The sequence below is a fragment of the Coregonus clupeaformis genome, chromosome 21, assembly GCF_020615455.1.
Source record: "Coregonus clupeaformis isolate EN_2021a chromosome 21, ASM2061545v1, whole genome shotgun sequence".
NCBI classification, from domain to species: Eukaryota; Metazoa; Chordata; class Actinopteri; order Salmoniformes; family Salmonidae; genus Coregonus; species Coregonus clupeaformis.
This window is the reverse complement of record NC_059212.1, coordinates 15,302,999-15,323,951: the sequence shown is the minus strand read 5'-3', so window position 1 is coordinate 15,323,951 and position 20,953 is coordinate 15,302,999. Positions and strand designations below refer to the sequence as shown.

The window sequence follows — 20,953 nt, the reverse complement described above, 5'->3', positions numbered from 1 at the left end:
TCTAAAATGTCATTTTGTAAATGTCAAAAGAAGCAACTTGCTCGTTCCCACATAATTGCTGTCAAACAATCACTAAAAGGGGGCACATACACTGAGTGTACAAAACATTAAGAACACCTTCCTAATCAGAACAGCCTCAATTACTCGGGGCATAGACTGTACATGATGTCGAAAGCATTCCACAGTGATGCTGGCCATTGTTGACTCCAATGCTTTCCACAGTTTTGTCAAGTTGGCTGGATGTCCTTTGGGTGGTGGACCATTCTTGATACACACAGGAAACTGTTGAGCACAAAAAACCCAGCAGCGTTGCAGTTCTTGACACAAACCGGTGCGCCTGGCACCTACTACCATACCCCATTCAAAGGCACTTAAATATTTTGTCTTGCCCATTCACCCTCTGAATGGCACACATACACAATCCATGTCTCAATTGTCTCAAGGCTTAAAAATCCTTCTTTAACCTGTCTCCTCCCCTTCATCTACACTGATTGAAGTGGATTTAACAGGTGGCATCAATAAAGGATCATAGTTTTCACCTGGATTCACCTGGTCAGTCTATGTCATGGTGTTCTTAATGTTTTGTACACTCAGAGTACAATGAGAGAGGACATTAGGCAATTCAATAATTAGTCTTTAATTTCCTAAATGGACCTCATTCTGCTCCAGCCACCAGTAATAGGATTGTGTATTTAAACCCTGGTGTGTGTGTGTGTGTGTGTGTGTGTGTGTGTGTGTGTGTGTGTGTGTGTGTGTGTGTGTGTGTGTGTGTGTGTGTGTGTGTGTGTGTGTGTGTGTGTGTGTGTGTGTGTGTGTGTGTGTGTGTGTGAATAGCAGGATTTACAGTTAGATGCTGCTGCTTTTACACTTTAATTACCCATCCAATTACACTGAATAAAACAGGGAAGTGCACACACACAATTGAATAAATGGATGAATTGATTCCACTTCTATCCATAAATGACATGGATTTAAGTATGGCAAATGCCATTAGTATAATCTAACAACTAAGACCCAAAGTAGTACTTAGGAGATAGAGGATAGAAGATCCATCAGTTACAGTGACACTAGGATTTCATTAATTACATGAATATGACAAAACTAGACCATTGTATGATATAGTTTTGAGCTTGTTAGATGTGTCCTTTGTTGTGGAATAGATACAAATCCTGGGTCATTAAGATGAATTCAACCCTTAACATGGCTCCCCTTATATTTTTTCAAATCTAACATTAAACAACAACGCAGGTAAGGTATTTCATAAAATACCTCTAAAAACTTGAATCATTAATGCAGCTGTCAAGACAGAGACTATTGAGAACAAATACATGGACTAGGTTGTTTCTCTGCCTTTAAAATAAGTATCTGGTCAATTGTATTGGCAATACAGTCATTATTTGTAGCTCACTGAGTGTGTAGACAACTGTCCTTGATATAGAGAGTGAATATGTGATGTAAATACAAGCAGGTATGAGTAGACCAAGTAGCCTATACTAAATGCAGATATGTAATGGTTCCATTGAGGTTAAAGTCAGCATTTGAAAAGAGATGCTATGCTATTCTGCAGTAAAGCAAACAAGCTATTGAACTGATCTACCAAACCACACAGTCAAGAGCAAATGCAGACAATTCTGAGATCATATCTGAGTTCCAACCGTATTGGGAGTCATCATCATCATCATCATCATCATCATCAATATCCACAAAGTCCAACAGACACCCTACAATCACAGTCAGTCACTGGTTATTCCTGACAGTCATTTTCCATTACTGCTTGATTTCTGTGACTCGTTTTAATTTCAGGGCTACCGACCATCAAGACAACAGCTCCAGTATACCAGACCAGATCCCTATAGGCCCTGGTCAAAAGTAGTGCACTATAAAAGGAAATAGGGTGTCATTTGGGATATAGCCCGAGACCCTGAGAGCGTGATGAGTCAAGTGAATAGAGTAAAGGGCTCTCCTCATCTCTCCTCCTCTCCTCTCCCTGCATGATGGATTAGGAAGGCTGTGTTGGATCCAGCGAGGATCCTTGTCCGTCCCTGACTGGCACTCCGATTAGCTCTGAGGTTGGCATGGTAGAGAGGGAGAGGATGGGAGAGAGGAGAGGAGGGAAAGAGAGAGGAGAGGGAGAGTAGAGGAGAGAAAGGGGGAGAAGAGAGGCACACCCACGGGACATTTCTTCTTTGAAGGACAGCCCATTACATGGTCAGGGTTGAGCGCTGCTGACTGGACCAGCCCTGCATACACAGTGCTGTGATTGTGCTGATGCCCACAGCTCATAGCTCAGCTCACCCCCCCTGGCTGCATGGCGTGGGCTAGCGTTAGCACCTAGCGGCTGATTGAACTGGCTTCATGGGGTCAAGGTGCCAGACGTCCGTTACTCACAATTAGCCGTGTTCCACTCCAGCGGCTTGTAATTGCAGAGTCAGGTTTCATTGACTTTGCAGGAGGCAGGCTCTCTATACCCCGGTGGTGAAGCCTCTAGGCTGCCGTGGAAGTACAGTATATAGGTTGTGACCTGACACTCCCTCAATAATAAGAACATGTCATGGAAGAGGATATCTGATAGAAACATTAACACACTACTGCTCTACTAAGTTCTAGGTAGGTCTGTCAAAGTCTGTTCAGGCTATGTTTTAAAATGTCAATGAGGTTAAGTGGTCGAAGACAAATTAAGTTTCTCTACTGTATCTCTCTCCTGATTAAATTATTTAGATTTTATAGCCCAGAAACAAACTGTGTAATTTAGTATTAAGAGACCAGAATGGTCACAGGGGTGTGAGGGAAGAAAGCTGAAAGACATTGAGATTGAAGGACGTGTCGAACATCTTGACAAGATGCACTTTGCGGTGGTGCATTAAATTGTTCATGAGAGGCAGATAGAACTTCAGCCCTGAAAGCAGAAACGGCAGGCCAGGGAGTCCTTGAGAAGAACAACATCTGAAACTACACCAATCAATAATATTAATAATTTTAGCTGAGAACTGAAAAGCTCTATTGACAGGATAGCTTTTTCTCACAGATTAGATATTGGAGGGTTTCTTCCCACCTCTACCATGAATTTGATTGTCTAACTCTACCGCTATACAGTACATTCTGTATATTATAACAAGGGGTGTTTGTTCAGCACTATAGGTGTTGATTTTAATGGAGGTTGTTTGGATGTTATCATACATTTGAGGGCTCTGATAATGTACTGTATATAGCACACAGTTCTGATACTGTACATTTGGCCTAGTTCCATCCATGGAGTGTTTAACATATTATATGGGTTTTCTGCTGTTGGCAGCTCATTATTTTATCTCACTGTCTCTGTGATTCTAGAGTCCTCAAGCTTTAGCAGTGGTGCAGAAATACAATCCTGCACCATAACAGAGAGTGAGAGAGATGATCTCCAAGCATAGCACGCTGTGCTAAGGATTATCTTAGACATTCTCAGATCGAGGCGGGAGAGAGAGAGAGAGAGAGAGCGAGAGAGAGAGAGAGAGAGAGAGAGAGAACAAGACTCCCCTTCCAACAATACAAAGACAGCAGGAGTACCAGCTAGTATGCGATGTTTAATCTTGCCTATCCTTGGAATTACACTCCACAACCATTGGCATTACAGGGCCATAATATAATATGTTTCCTTCCATTATGTTTTATTTATGACAGGCTCAATAGATTAACAATTGAGGAAGGATTGATTCAAGGTTTATTACAGAATCCATTAAGTTTACCCCCGGCTTACACAAAGCCCCAGCACCATCAGCATGCTATGGTTTGCTGTCACTCCGAGTGGCACTTATCCTGCCTAGATAAGGATTGCTGGCTTGGCGGAGAACAACAGGCAACCCAAATAACATACATTTTAGAAATTGGAGTCAGGAAGAATGAATCACATTGGAATATGAATGACATTTTCACCAGGTTTTACTGTGATTTGTCAATGTCATTGGAATTAGGCAGGATTTTCCTCCCCTCTTGAATAGCGAAGCTGTCAGACACAGAGAGAGGGGCAAGATTGAATATAACAAAAGAGGCACTGTATAAATACCATGACATTTCAACCCTGTGCAAAAGAGAGAACCCGGCATAATGTGAAGCGACAGGATTCATTAAGTAATTTATGCAGTTAGCTAAATGGAAAACTCTAATACTTAGACTAAATCATGATCCCTTGAACATAGTTTCTATTTTACTCTATTTATCGCTTGACTACCGCATCGAATGGTATCCACATGTAGTCATCCTTAAGATTCCTGGTTACACAAGTTTTGTCTTGAGACTACCATTTTATGATCATCTACCATGTTCATTGAGTTGTAAGTCCATTTATTTTATGGTTGTCGACTAAACCTTGAGGACTGTGTTTTCCTTCCTCTCAGTGTTCTGCCTTTAATGGGAAGAAGTGGTAAACAACACTCTGAATTAGTCTTAATGGACACCTAAGGGAAAGGAAAGGAAAAGGGGGATACTTAGTCAGTTGCACAACTGAATGCATTCAACAGAAATGTGTCTTCAGCATTTAACTCTTTAATAATGCAGCATATGGCAATAGTGTACATCAGCTCCCTTTGGGACTTATTCCAAGCAAATGGGTCCCATCATCATCAAGTCCTTGGCCTTTTCTCTTCTTCTTTTTTAAAAGAGTGATAGACTTCCTCAGCCATCAGTGTAGTAATATTGTGCTTGCTCCCACTCCAAGCCCACCAATCATTCCAAATGTTTGTTCCCCGTCATCTTTGAGAGTTATTCACCTCTTTCCCTCTCTTGCCTCTACTCTGAACAGCGACCTCTGTGTAATACTCTGCACTCCAGTTACGAACAACCCAGTTCAGAGTCAGACTGGCTGCCTGTTTCGCTTGGTTGGAGAGTGTGACGCTAGTAACTTTACACTGTCTGCTCTCCGCTCTGCAAAACAGTACGAATGGTTTTTAGAACACACAGTCACAGAGGGCCGAAAGAGTTGTTCATAAGATCGATATCCTATTCCTTGGTCAATTGCACAAACCTCCTCCTTTTCTGCTTTTGCTACTCATACCAGTGGAGAGAGAAAAGTGTGCCGGATGAAAAGTGTATCACAATCCCACACTGGTTATTAGACCTGAGGAGGAAAAATGTATGCACTCACTAACTGTAAGTCGCTCTGGATAAGAGCGTCTGCTAAATGACTCAAATGTAAAATGAGGAAAAGGCACCATTAAAGAGAGGGAGGAGCCTTTCTTTAGTCTGAGCGGTTTAGCAGGAGATTTCTTAAGTCTGCCTAAAAATTATGATTACCGCTTAAGGGGGGCTTGAATTTCTGTACTACTTGGGTCAAGGAAAGATACCTAAAGGCTCATCAAAGATAGAGACTAGAGACAAAATAATTCACACTTTTTGCAATAGATGGGTTAGCTGACAACGTCACAAAAATGATGCGCATGCTTCAATGGGGCAGAAGTCTGTGTGTTGTTGTGATTCTGGATGGCCAGATAGCTAGCAACAATGACAAGAAGCTGCCATGTGGGGAATCGTAGTTGGCTCGTTTCAGTTACTTGAATCTTGTTCTTGATACCATATCTAGTTTTGAGGTGTTTTGACTGATGCCACGTCTATGCTAATATGGCAAAAATTCGCTAGCTATCTAACCAACAACTGTAACGATGTATTTGCTCATTGTGCACATTTATTTATGTTTTCAATAAACATTGGAGACCAAATATAGTTTACATGTTGTCAACAATCTAAGCCAACCCTGTCTGTTTTGCCCCATAGTTGCGTACACAGCGGTTTTGTTGCTAAACAACCTACCCGTCTATAAGTAGCCATTCTTTTGAAATGCTGAAAGTGTAAAGGTCCATACCATTATGATACTGATATTAAGTAGTCTGCCTCTGAGGACCTCACCATCTCAGGGGTGAGAAATAACCATGTCATGTGTTGATAATCATGAGGAGTTCAGCCTATAGCCTCAGCTTAGATAACATAGAGGGCAGCATACATAAAGCCCTCAGCAAATTGCAGTACTTTGTGCCATTACTATGAACCATGATTTGCAAACCATGCAGTTAGTTAAAGTATACTGAGATTGTTCTAGCATGGGCACCATCCTGTGTTTGTGGAAATGGGGATTTAAATTATATTTATTCAAGTGACTATGCATGTCTTCTGATACATGTATTCAAATGAATCTCATAAGATCTCTGTCCAAGGCTCCAAGCAATCTCCATGTCATCACTAGGACAAGCAGCATCCTCTGTGACTGCATACTATTAGTCTGTGTGACCAACATCCCCTCTCTAACACACACGTCCCAGCCAGCCAGCTAGTGCTGATCACGGAGGCACCAGATGAGACAGCACAGAATCAATCACTACACCGCTGCTTTGTAGATCAGCTGTCACACTATGTTCTGTCACACATGTCATTATGTTACGTCATATGGTACTGTTTCTAATCATTTAGTTGAAAATGGGATCTAACCTAAAATATATTCTCCAGTGACTGTAGATAGCATCTTCCTTTCCCCTTTTCAACAGCATGTTAACAGCACCGCCAGCAATATTATGTGTTCCTTTTTTAGTCCCCCAGTCTGGGCCTCCTTCCAGTGAACATGATGAGCATCATGGGGGCGACGGGCAAACATTGGCACTGGTTCCTGGCAGGTACTACAGCTCTGCTGCAGATAGACCCAGATCCCAGCAGCACCACGTCCAGCCGCCCACACAGAACATAGTTATAACAGCAGCTATGGCTCTCCAATGGCTGGCTGTCCTTAGTGTCCTGGTAAAGTATGAATACACTGCTGAGTCTCTATCTGAGATCAGGTAGAAGTCCACTGGGTGAACAGGGAGGCCTTTGTATCTGTCTGCCAGGCTTTCCCCCATTTGTTTTCCCACTGGTCAATTTAGGCTACATGTGGTGCCATGATGCCACCACAGCCCTAAGCTCATTGCACAGTAATGGGGTTGAAGCACTTTGCTGCACCACTTTAACCCCAATGGGGCTTTTACCTGTGTCTGTGCATCTCCAGGAAGAGTTCACATGTTCAGAATCAGATTAGGAGCAAAGCAGAATAGACCCTCTCTTCTACTGAGTGACAGAGCTGGTACTGAAAGAGCACTGATGCTGCTGGCCCGGGGTGTGGCAGCTGGAGAAGATATCTCTCTGTCTCTGGCGAATTTCCCTCAAACGACTGTTTTGACTCATAGGACATGGCAGAAATGATCTGCAAGCATGATAAAATGGGAAATTATCAAATTTTCCTCCCCACTGCTCTGCTCTCTCCCCACTGCTCTCAGTAAAATGCTCAGACTTACAATAATTTAACACTCTGGTGCGCATGATGGATAAAGTATCCTCCTACGAGAGAGGAGGGCAATATAGTTGAAATGGCAGCAACAGAAAGGCATGGACTAGTGAGTCAAAATCCCATCTCTTGTATACTTGGATTCTGGGTGCCTTATGATTGTCAAGGCTTCTCTCCCTCCTCCTCTGGTTGTGTTGTTGTGGGAGGGAGTATATCCCAGTGCAGCCGCGGTGTGAAGACCCTAGTATAGTAACAAGTACAGAGCAACACTCACTATCTGACTGAGCCATATGGAGAGAGTTAACCTGGGAAATAAAACTGCCATGATGTGTACAGTGGTTCCTCATTTAAAAGTTGCGTCATACTGCATATAGCGTGCGGTATGCTGTGGTACGCTTCGGTGAGTCGCAGTGCTTGCCGTTAATGCTAATTTGAACCACCAAAGGGCATCTTTGAGCACATGTACTCCATCTAGTCTTTTTTATCATTATTTTATTAATGCAAACAGAAAGATGTTGATGAACAAATACTGTTTATGCTTCTTTCGATTGGATATATAGTATATAAATCATTAACTATTATAAGGTTGTTTTGATAATTATGTGGATTATAATAGATTGACATACACTACCGGTCAAAAGTTTTAGAACACCTACTCATTCAAGTGTTTTTCTTTATTTTTACTATTTTCTACATTGTAGAATAATAGTGAAGACATCAAAACTATGAAAGAACACATATAGAATCATGTAGTAACCAAATAAGTGTTAAACAAATCAAAATATATTTTGCACACTCTTGGCATTCTCTCAACCAGCTTCACCTGGAATGCTTTTCCAACAGTCTTGAATGAGTTCCCACATATGCTGAGCACTTGTTGGCTGCTTTTCCTTCACTCTGCCGTCCGACTCATCCCAAACCATCTCAATTAGGTTGAGGTCGGGGGATTGTGGAGGCCAGGTCATCTGATGCAGCACTCCATCACTCTCCTTCTTGGTAAAATAGCCCTTCCACAGCCTGGAGGTGTGTTGGGTCATTGTCCTGTTGAAAAACAAATGATAGTCCCACTAAGCCCAAACCAGATGGGATGGCATATCGCTGCAGAATGCTGTGGTAGCCATGCTGGTTAAGTGTGTCTTGAATTCTAAATAAATTACAGACAGTGTCACCAGCAAAGCACCCCCACACCATAACACCTCCTCCTTCATGCTTTACGGTGGGAAATACACAAGCGGAGATCATCCGTTCACCCACACCACGTCTCACAAAGACACGGCGGTTGGAACCAAAAATCTCACATTTGGACTCCAGACCAAAGGACAAATTTCCATTGCTCGTGTTTCTTGGCCCAAGCAAGTCTCTTCTTATTATTGGTGTCCTTTAGTAGTGGTTTCTTTGCAGCAATCTGACCATGAAGGCCTGATTCACACAGTTGATGTTGAGATGTGTCTGTAACTTGAACTCTGTGAAGCATTTATTTGGGCTGCAATTTCTGAGGCTGGTAACGCTAATGGACTTATCCTCTGCAGCAGAGGTAACTCTGGGTCTTCAATTCCTGTGGCGGTCCTCATGAGAGCCAGTTTCATCATAGCTCTTGATGGTTTTTGCGACTGCACCTGAAGAAACTTCTTGAGTTCTTGACATTTTCTGGATTGACTGACCTTCATGTCTTAAAGTAACGATGGACTGTCATTTCTCTTTGCTTATTTGATATATATATGGACTTGGTCTTTTACCGAATAGGTCTATCTTCTGTATATCCTATATTTGCAGCCTATATTTGATTCTGGGAATTGTTTATTTAAGTTTCAATTAAACAATTGTATTATCTAAACAACATTGATTGTAAACATCTTCTTTCTTTTCCAGTATCCCTTCTTTCTTTTCTCTCCAAAACTCTTGAGCGTGCCGTCTTTAGCCAACTCTCTTGCTATCTCTCTCAGAATGACCTTCTTGATCCAAACCAGTCAGGTTTCAAGACTGGTCATTCAACTGAGACTGCTCTTCTCTGTGTCACGGAGGCTCTCCGCATTGCTAAAGCTAACTCTCTCTCCTCTTGTCCTTCTAGACCTGTCTGCTGCCTTTGATACTGTGAACCATCAGATCCTCCTCTCCACCCTCTCAAAGTTGGGCATCTCCGGCGCGGCTCACTCTTGGATTGCGTCCTACCTGACCGGTCGCTCCTACCAAGTGGCGTGGCGAGAATCTGTCTCCGCACCACGTGCTCTCACCACTGGTGTCCCCCAGGGCTCAGTCCTAGGCCCTCTCCTATTCTCGCTATACACCAAGTCACTTGGCTCTGTCATATCCTCACATGGCCTCTCCTATCATTGCTACGCAGACGACACACAACTAATCTTCTCCTTTCCCCCTTCTGATAACCAGGTGCCAAATCGCATTTCTGCATGTCTGGCAGACATATCAGTGTGGATGACGGATCACCACCTCAAGCTGAACCTCGGCAAGACGGAGCTGCTCTTCCTCCCGGGGAATGACTGCCCGTTCCATGATCTCGCCATCACGGTTGACAACTCCGTTGTGTCCTCCTCCCAAAGTGCGAAGAGCCTTGGCGTGACCCTGGACAACACCCTGTCATTCTCCGCTAACATCAAGGCGGTGACCCGATCCTGTAGGTTCATGCTCTACAACATTCGCAGAGTATGACCCTGCCTTACACAGGAAGCGGCACAGGTCCTAATCCAGGCACTTGTCATCTCCCGTCTGGATTACTGCAACTCGCTGTTGGCTGGGCTCCCTGCCTGTGCCATTAAACCTCTACAACTCATCCAGAACGCTGCAGCCCGTCTGGTGTTCAACCTTCCCAAGTTCTCTCACGTCACCCCGCTCCTCCACACACTCCACTGGCTTCCAGTTGAAGCTCGCATCTGCTACAAGACCATGGTGCTTGCCTACGGAGCTGTGAGGGGAACAGCACCTCCGTACCTTCAGGCTCTGATCAGTCCCTACACCCAAACGAGGGCATTGCGTTCATCCACCTCTGGCCTGCTGGCCCTCCTACCTCTGCAGAAGCACAGTTCCCGCTCAGCCCAGTCAAAACTGTTCGCTGCTCTGGCACCCCAATGGTGGAACAAGCTCCCTTCACGACGCCAGGACAGCGGAGTCACTCACCACCTTCCGGAGACACTTGAAACCCCACCTCTTTAAGGAATACCTGGGATAGGATAAAGTAATCCTTCTACCCCCCCTTACCCCACCCCACCCCAAAGACATATTGTAAAGTGGTTATCCCACCGGCTATAAGGTGAATGCACCAATTTGTAAGTCGCTCTGGATAAGAGCGTCTGCTAAATGACGTAAATGTAAATGTTATGTTGGCTATAGGCTTTTATTAGAAGACTCTTTCAAAGAGATTTGAGTTGTAACTCTACAGCACGCTTCAGACAACCAAGGTGAATGTGACTGTACATCAAATGTTCCAATGGTAAAACATTTGATAACTATAATTTCGCCTGACACGATAACTTTGCCTACTCTTAATTCTTGCCTTATATGTTGGCATGCATAACGTTATTTAACCAATTCTGATATTTTGAATGATGTGATAGGCATTGCACTGAATCATACAGTACTATGCCGATTGAAAGCAGAATTTTGATAATATTACCGTTATATCAACACACTCGTCACTCCCATTCAACAACTCTAAATCGCTTTCGCATGTGCTCCAAAGGAATAACTTGAAATAACATGATATACTGTAGGTTAATGAAATAATCGAAAGGAAAATGTGATTATTTATTAGCCTAGTAGTTATAAGTATTTTAGTACAGGGTACACAGACAGTATTTCATAGCTCGCTCAGGCTCAATAGTGAGTTTAGTCACAATGCTAATTATGTTGCACAAAGACAAAAGTCAGATATATCACAAAACACTAATTTGGAGGGACAGGTCGTTATAGGCTTTATTTCAAAAACACATAAAGCCACAAACCAGAGATGCAACTACACTCTTAGAAAAAAAGGGTACCAAAAGCGTTCTTCGGCTGTCCCCATAGTAGAACCCTTTTTGGTTGCAAGTAGAACCCTTTTTGGTGAAAAGAACCATGTTCTGCTCATCATCCAAACTTTTGCATAGCCTAAATAATAGCCTTGCTTTTCATAGGAAAACAGCTAAAGCTACAGTAGATGTCCAGGGAGAATAGACCAGATGGAAATGAAAGGGGGAAACAAATGCATTGCATACACGCACACACTCTTCTTTTCTGCTTCTCTGCTCCCAGTGCAGAAGAACAACCAGCGCAGCATTAATAATAGAGAAGGCGAGGCCTCTGACATGGATAATAACGGAGATATGAGAGCCTGGGACATACATCAAGAGACAGGTTGGGCTGAGCTGAGCAGGCGGAACCAAACCACCTGTTCCACAGAGGGAGTGATTAGGGCGCTGCACCCACAGGAAGGACTGACGGAGGACATCAGAGCTCATTACCCAGCATCCTCCCCTGCGTGGTGGAATCGTACGATACTTCTATTGTCTCATGGTGGACATGGACGGGCTGGGGCACTAGAAGTTGAACGATCCTGCCCCTAAATGAATAAGCTGCTCCTTTGACCTCTCTTGAAGTGTTTTGGGAATGGAATGTGTCACTCAGTGGACGGATGAGGATGAAACAGCAGCGTGCATTGGCTTATCATTAATCTTGTACTGGAAAAGGTAGTGATGCACAGCATTATAATTCCATAATATCTATGGTTCAAGGGCCCACTTTGTTGTGTGGCTAATTTCTGTTGATAGTTAAAGTTAGGTCCAGGGTAGAAGAAGCTGATCCTAAATCAGTTGATCCTAAACACTGACCTGGGTTATGATATAGATGCCATAGTCGATCTTCTGCCGTCGTAGGATGGGGTGCAGGTAGTGCAGCCAGTACTTGAGGTGGTTGTCTCTGTGTCTGAACGGGATAATGATAGCCACCTTCTGCTTAGTGCGGCAGTCCGGTGGGGTGTACTTGCCCCCTTCCGTCACATTGGGGTTCTCCTTCTGCACCCGTTCCATCGTCATCTGGGAGGCAAACTCGATGAGGAGGCGGCCCACTGGAGAAAGAAAGGGGGGATACATGGTTAACATCAAAGTAAACTGGAATGTGCAAATACAGGTAAATGCCTGTGGGAAGGCAATGTTTACAGCGTTCATGAGTAGGTTGCTTCTGAAAAGCAGTAGTACCCAAAGCTTTGAAATAAAAACATCTAAGACTTAACCTTAAAGTATTCTTTCACTGGAGATGAAAATACATGGAAAGCAATTACGGAGCTGCAATGCCCATCTAGAGCCACAACAACAAACACTAATGATCAGTCTACTCTTCAACAAACCATTCCTTTGTCTCATCTGGCCACCAAAGGGATTGCTGCCTACCACAACTCCACCATATCCTGAGGTAATCCACTTATAATTGATGTACAGGTAACTGCCCAAATAATGGAAATACTTGAGTAAATGAGGGATAAAGTATATTGAAAGCAGGTGCTTCCACACAGGTGTGGTTCCTGAGTTAAGGAATCAACATCCCATCATGCTAAGGGTCATGTATAAAAATGCTTGGCAGGCCATTATTCCGGCCATTATTTGGGCTATCATGGCTATGCCCCCATAGGATGACAATGACCCCATCCACAGGGCACTAGTGGTCACTGAATAGTTTGATCAGCATGAAAACGATGTAAACCATATGCCATGGCCGTCTGTCACCAGATCTCAACCCAATTGAACACTTATGGGAGATTCTGGAGGGGCGCTTGAGACAGCATTTTCCACCACCATCAACAAAACACCAAATGATGGAATTTATTTTGAAAGAACGGTGTCGAATTTCTCCAATAGAGTTCCAGACACTTGTAGAATCTATGCCAAGGTGCATTGAAGCTGTACTGGTTCATGGTGGCCCAACGCCCTATTAAGACACTTTATGTTGGTGTTCCCTTTATTTTGGCAGTTACCTGTATGCACTATGTGCTGAAAAGCATGATGCATTGGTTGAGAGTGTGAACAAAACTAACATTACATTTTAGTCATTTAGCAGACGCTCTTATCCAGAGCAACTTACAGGAGCAATTAGGGTTAAGTGCCTTGCTCAAGGGCACATCAACAGATTTTTCACCTAGTCAGCTCAGGGATTAGAACCAGCAACCTTTCGGTTACTGGCACAACGCTCTTAACCACTAATCTACCTGCCGCCCCAGGAGGCTCATATAGACACTCCATATTATCTGAGTCATCGACAACGCAGGTTGAGTCAGACACCAAACTTTATAATTCTAGAGTGTAGCCTGTTATGCCTGAACCCACTGACAAAAATACAAGTTGTGTCTCAAATGGCACCCTGTCCCCTATATAGTGCACTACTCCATAGGCCTCTGGCCAAAAGTAGTGCACTACATAGGACACAGAACCACAACAAGCCCTCATCCCAGGTATGCTCCCTTTCCTACTGGGTGCCCTCCCCTCATCTACTCATTAGTGTTAGAGAACGATTCATTAATATGTGTATAGTGGACATAGCAGGAGAGGATCTGAACCTCACTAATGGGATGATAATTGGAACACACACACACTGATCACTCTCTCCCTCTCTGCTAACTAGGAGACTATTAAAAACAGGCATAAACAAAAACTAAGCAGAAACACAGAGAGCAACACATCATCATCATCCTGCAACACTGAGCAATGGGGCTGTTTTTATTGGCGGTGTTAGTTGTTGAGTTATTGATGATGGTGATATCCCCACTATTATCATCAACAGCATCATTATTACTGTAACATCACCAGTATCCTCTATGTAAATGCTTGGTTAGATACTATTGAGAAAATATGGAGATTGGATTTCACGAATAACCATACATAAAGAGCATACAGTATAAACCACAACAATACTGTAACTGACAAAAAGATCAGTTATTGTTGCATCACACCCCACTACCGTGCATTACATAGAGCACACGGAACAGGTCAAATGAATAATACAGTACAAGAATAAAGAGACCTCCACATCTCCAGTGAATGGGAGCACTTGGAAATTAGATTTGCAATGATACTTGCTAATTACACTACTGGTCAAAAGTTTTAGAACACCTACTCATTCAAGGGTTTTCTTTATTTATATGGAATCATGTAACAACCAAAAAAGTATTTAGAAAAATCCAAATATATTTTATATATTCAAATAGCCACCCTTGACGACGGCTTTGCACACTCTTGGCATTCTCTCAACCAGCTTCATGAGGTAGTCACCTGGAATGCATTTCAATTAACAGGTGTGCCTTCTTAAAAGTTAATTTGTGGAATTTCTTTCCTTCTTAATGCGTTTGGGCCAATCAGTTGTATTGTGACAAGGTAAGGGGGGTATTCAGAAGATAGCCCTATTCGGTAAAAGACCAAGTCCATATTATGGCAAGAACAGCTCAAATAAGCAAAGAGAAACGACAGTCCATCATTACTTTAAGACATGAAGGTCAGTCAATACAGAAAATCTCAAGAACTTTGAAAGTTTCTTCAAGTGCAGTCGCAAAAACAATCAAGCGCTATGATGAAACTGGCTCTCATGAGGACCGCCACAGGAATGGAAGACCCAGAGTTACCTCTGCTGCAGAGGGTAAGTTAATTAGAGTTACCAGCCTCAGAAATTGCAGCCCAAATAAATGCTTCACAGAGTTCAAGTTACAGACACATCTCAACATCAACTGTTCAGAGGAGACTGTGTGAATCAGGCCTTCATGGTCGAATTGCTGCAAAGAAACCACTACTAAAGGACACCAATAAGAAGAAGAGACTTGCTTGGGCCAAGACACATGAGCAATGGACATTAGAACTGTGGACATTTTTGGTTCCAACCGCCGTGTCTTTGTGAGATGTGGTGTGGGTGAATGGATGGATGATCTCCACATGTGTAGTTCCCACCGTAAAGCATGGAGGAGGAGGTGTTATGGTGTGGGGGGGCTTTGCTGGTAACTGTCTGTGATTTATTTAGAATTCAAGGCACAATTAACCAGCATGGCTACCACAGCATTCTGCAGCGATATGCAATCCCATTTGGTTTGCACTTAGTGGGACTATCATTTGTTTTTCAACAGGACAATGACCCAACACACCTCCAGGCAATCCCCCGACCTCAAACAAATTGCGATGGTTTGGGATGAGTCGGACCGCAGAGTGAAGGAAAAGCAGCCAACAAGTGCTCAGCATATGTAGGAACTCCTTCAAGCCTGTTGGAAAAGCATTCCAGGTGAAGCTGGTTGAGAGAATGCCAAGAGTGTGCAAAGCTGTCATCAAGGCAAAGGGTGGCTATTTGAAGAATCTCAAATATAAAATATATTTGGATTTGTTTATCACTTTTTTGGTTACTACATGATTCCATATGTGTTATTTCATAGTTTTGATGTCTTCACTATTATTCTACAATGTAGAAAATTGTAAAAATTAAGAAAAACCCTTGAATGAGTAGGTGTTCTAAAACTTTTGACTGGTAGTGTATGCGATTAAAAAAAGTTGTAAATTATAATCACAGTACATGATTATGCTATCTGGGAGATCACTTGGTCTCAGAATAATATGGAAGTAGTAAAGGCACAAATTTAGCTAGCATCAAAATGGATCCATAGCTGGTAGCAGGTAGGCTATAGTTAGCCACAACCCACTATACAGTAGCCAATATAGCCACATTTGATGAGGAACTATTCTAGGATGCATGCTGTGCACAAATTGGACTTTGTAATTGGAAAGAAACGAGGGCAAGATTGTTTACAGGAGTTGAATGTGTGGCATATATTTGCAGCAGTAGTCCTTTGCTATGTTTCCTCCTCTCTAGCCTGTATTATTGAAATAACAAAATCTGCAGCCCCTGGGTCAGTTCGTGGGAAGCATATTTGGCTGTAATTGAGTTTTCTGCCTGGCCTTAGGATAATACACATTTAATGAGGAAAGGTCTCCTTTTCTCTGGCCATACTCATTTATCTTCCTCCCTTTCCATTTCTCTGTCTTTCACTCTCTCTATGTACATCCATAGTACTATAGTCTCCATGACAATATACACATTTAGATGTTTGAATGTTATTACTCCTCTTTGACGATCCCACTAACAGTGCCCCCTCAGATCACTTCCGTATACACCATCCTGTAATTGCCTATTCTTCAGACAGAGAGCAGAGCAGCAGCAGAGAGAAAAGGGTTCTTGTGTCCACTTTTTATGAGCTGCAGCGGCCAGCCACCTAATTACCAACCCTCTCGGCCTTTCCATAAATTCACCATACCGCCGCAGTTCTCTGCTGCTCTCCCCACTGTGTTCCCATTCATTCTCTATCTCTCCAACCGACGGCCCCTTTTGAAGAGATCCCACTACAAAGACAGATTAGATCCAGCGACTTTTAATTAGCTGCTTTATGTGAGAAAAAAGGCATGCAGTCAAAGAGGCCGCTGGCTACTGCTGGAAAGGAACCAGTGCTCTCCTGCCTCCTGCTACTCAGCTTGTGTGTGTTGTATTAGGAGCTGCCAGGGCAGTGTTAGTAAGTATTTTATTTTCCTCTGTGTGTGCTGCTGGGGGTAAATCTAATGCAGTTAAGTGAAGACTCTATAGCTACAGTAGATAAGGGTTTGAAGTGACTGTAACCTTCAGGCTGGTAAATCCCTATTCAGGAATACAGTTACAGTAAATTGATGTGACTGCAACCTGCATGCTGGTAAATCTCTGTACAGGCTCGATACAGGTACATTACAGTAGATTGATAGGGTTTGAAGTGACTGTAACCTGCAGCCTGGTACATCTTTATACAGGCTCTATAAGGCTCTGTCTATACAGTTACAGTAGATAGGGCAGTGTTTCCCAAACTCGGTCCTTGGGACCCCAAGGGTGCACCTTTAGTTTTTTGCCCTAACACTACACAGCTAATTCAAGTTATCAAAGGTTGATGATTAGTTGATTATTTGAATCAGCTGTGTAGTGCTAGGGCAAAAACCAAAACATGTACCCAGGGGGGGCCCCAGGATCGAGTTTGGGAAACCCTGAGATAGGGGCTTAGAATGAGTACAGCCTGGTATATCTCTACACAGACACACTATATCACATTCTAACACACACAATCTACACACACATAATTTTTAATGTATTGTTTCTTTATCGTTGTATTTAAAATTTGTGTGACTGTTCTTGTCTATAAGTGTTTTATGTTTTTGTTTGTACCCCAGGAATAATAGCTGCTGCCAATAAATCAATACAGGCTCTATAAGGCTCTATCTATACAGTTCCTGTAGATAGGGGTTTAGGGTGAGTACAGCGGGGTGCCAGTGTGCTGCTCCTCCTGTGGTGCAGAGTACAGACCGTATCTCCTGAAAGCCAGCCAGGCAATAAGCACTAGCACCACCATGACTGTTCTGTTGTTAAGGCTCTAAATAGAGTGGGCTGATAGATTCCCAGCAGATCTAGATGGAGGGAGCAGCAGATAATAGTATCATCTCCGGCTACCTGGGGAAAAGCCTCAACCCCAGTGAAATAGATATCATGACATCAACCCAGGCCTTTGTTTCGTTGTGCTCTCTCTGATTGCATTAGTATCAGCAGAATTTAGGCTATAGTGTGAAAGTGTTCAGTACTGTATTGTACTGTATTGTATTGTACTATACAGTAAAGTAGTGTACTTAACTGCACTGTAAGGTAGAGTATTGTACTGTACTGTATTGTACTGTACCTGCCCCCTCCCTTTGCCCATAGCTCCCCTCCATCTTCCACCTCCCTCCTTTTCCTCCCCTGTGCCGTGCTGGGGGTTGTGGAGGTCTGTTAGCCTGGAGCCATGCTGTTATATAACACCCACACAAATAATGCAGTGTGAGAGACAACACGCTGAACACTACCGTGCTGCTGCCGAGAGCATGGCTCCTACCACTACTACTGTATCAGGGAAAGGTGCTGGGGCTGGGGGTGGGGCTGGGAAAAGGGACAAGGACAGGGAAACGGGCTGGGGCTGGGGAGAGGGCCTGGGACAGGGATAAGGAGAGGGGCAGGGACAGAGAAAGGGACAGAGACAGGGGATGCTGGAAGCTGTTATTTCTCTCTCTCTCAAGGCGATTAGTAGTATCTGAAAATCTATTTTACCCAGATCGAGACACAAGCAGGACAATCCAATCATTACTCCACATATTTGGCACCCAGGGTGTTGTAGAAACCCAAACGGGGCCAGGAGACACAATCCCTTCATCTTTCTCCAAATGCAGATAAGATTTTTGTGCAGTACCAGAGGGGGATCATGGGTAGTGATTCTCCCTACTGAGGCAGTTCACAAGCCCACAGCTGAGACCACTCGGCCCAGACTACCAGTTCCCGGGTCGATAGTACACTGGTAAACAGTGCCCACAATGGCTCTGTTGGGGATAGTGCTACACTATTCTCACTAGGGTAGATATGTGCTGTGTACAGGGACATCCTGTAGGTACAGTGCAGGGTGGGACAGATGAAGCATGGCAGAGGGAGGAGGGGCAGGAGGGAGGGAGGGATGGAAGGAGAAGCAGATGGAGAAAGGGTGTAACACAATGCTGCAACCTGGCAGCCGGGGAACCGGAGGATAGACAGAATGAGAAAGAGAGGGGGGAGGACAGAGAGGAGTGTATGATAAATGTGTTGTTTTGGCTACGCCTGATTAGACAGCTGAACCGTGACCTGTGGTGGGCAGAACTGGCCATGCCAGGCAGCACCCCTGGGAAAGGCTTTTCACGTTATAATCTGCCCTGACCCCCAGGCCCTGGCAGGACCAACGACAGGTGGGCAGCAGGGCACAGTGGCCAGTAGATAACCCCCAACAGTAGCTGCCATCCTAACACCACCCATGGTCACACCTGGGCACCACATGTCATGTGGAGTGGAGCTGGGGGGTAGACAGGCAGGGGTCTACTTGGATGATGGTTGTATGCACTGACTACAATACAACCACCATTCAAATGATACTCATGGAAGTGAGTTTAACACTCTTTATCCCGACCAGGGCCCCAAAAAAGTGCCATTCCAATGATTTAATCTCGCTCTGCCCTGTGTCACCTCAATCCAAGAGGCAAATTGTTCCGCACTCTTCTTTAATTGTTTATCCCCTCTTCCAACCAACCAAACGCTGATCAGACAATGTTTCTTTAATGCAAGGCTGTGCTTAAAGTTTCAATTTCAAACACATCTAGTCCCCAAATGACTGACTACTTCAAAGGCTCTGTGTTTAAAAACAAACTCCCATGGCAGCGGGCCTGGAGTATTGGGTTACGGAGAGCTCGATAGATATCACATTGTTTAACTGAGCTGCTCTTTGAAAGAGGTGATGAAGCAGAGGTGAATACAGCTCAGCTCATGGTGGATCTGATGTTTATAACATTTCACTGAGTGCCTGCCTGGCCAGCAGAACAGAGGACACTGGGTGCATCCCAAATGGCACACTGTTCCCTATTTACTGCACTACTTTAAACCAGGGCCCATAGGGAATAGGGTGCCATTTGGAATGTAGACACTGTGTCAGGACAGGACAGACAGTTATCTAAGAGGTTAGATGACATTTGAGAGTGTTAAGAGCCTGTGCTGTGCCACAGACTGAAGCTAGATAGAATGAGGTGAGGTTACAGCCTTTGTCATCGTCAGCAGCATGACTCAAACCCATAGCCAACCGTAGCCTACAGTACAGAGAGCATTGCCATTCAAGTAAGTGTGTGCCTATGCCTATTCTTAGCCCAATGTGGGATGCAGTAAAATATCAGGACAGAAGTACTCTACCAGAAAAGCAGTAATGATGAGAGAAAGAACAGCTGATCCCATTGACCAGAGAAAGAGAGATAGAGTGGCAGACAGGTCTGAGAAATGAGGCGATATCCAACTGCTCACCAGGGGGTAAACTGACAGACTGGCTCTTCCATGGGGGAGACTGCTGCACCTGGGGATCTACCACCACCACCTCCCTCACCAGCCAGTCCAGAGCCAACGACGCCTGAACCACTCCAATACTGCAACAGCAGGGGCAATTTCATCAAAACAGGCCATAACTGTCAGCACCATGGCAAATGATGATGTCCATCTGTTAACTACAGTGTGTGATATTTATTTAGCATGGGAATTTGATTGTGGCACGTTTGAGGTAAACACTATCATTACATGTCCGATCATTTCTTTCGGCGTTTGTTGGAAAGACTCATGCCAAGGCAATGAAGGCATAGTGGCACTTTTTTATTCCTAAAACAACCAGGGAAAAAGTGACTTGGCCATAGAGAAAAAGCATCAGCTGTGTGTCTGAGTCATAAAGATCCTATTACATATGTAATTATATGGTCTGAGTAATGTAATTTACTAAAAAGAGAGAGGAAGTCAGAATGAGAGCGGACTGGGCAGAAACAGTCATTAATGGCTGACTAGCTCATGCTGCTGTTGTTCCATGCTGAATTGATGTCTATCTGGAGTAATACGAACAGACACGACGTTGTGATTCGCTTCCACTCTGAGACAGCACGCATGCACACACACACTCCGAAGACAGAACAAACCACCTTATGAAAACACTGCTTTATGGGAAATATAGCTATTCAAGTATTGAACTGAAAATTAATCTAGGCCTACGTTTCAGGAGAAACATTGCTTTCATTAATACAACTCAGCCTGGAAGAAAGATAATTGAAAAACCCAACAGCTAATGTTTTCATGGTTATGCATACC

The 20,953-nt window shown here is 43.8% G+C and overlaps 1 protein-coding gene across 1 annotated transcript in view; it reads right to left on the bottom strand.

The window, feature by feature from the left end:
- The window catches only part of LOC121535222 (beta-1,4-galactosyltransferase 2-like), a 75,909-nt gene that overhangs the window by 54,411 nt on the left and 545 nt on the right, over positions 1-20,953 (bottom strand). The window contains exons 2-3 of the mRNA XM_045206124.1: positions 20,132-20,250; positions 12,094-12,329 (exon numbers count right to left, since the gene is read on the bottom strand). Coding sequence (XP_045062059.1) covers positions 12,094-12,329; positions 20,132-20,250 — 355 coding nt within the window. The remainder of the gene's footprint in view (positions 1-12,093; positions 12,330-20,131; positions 20,251-20,953) is intronic.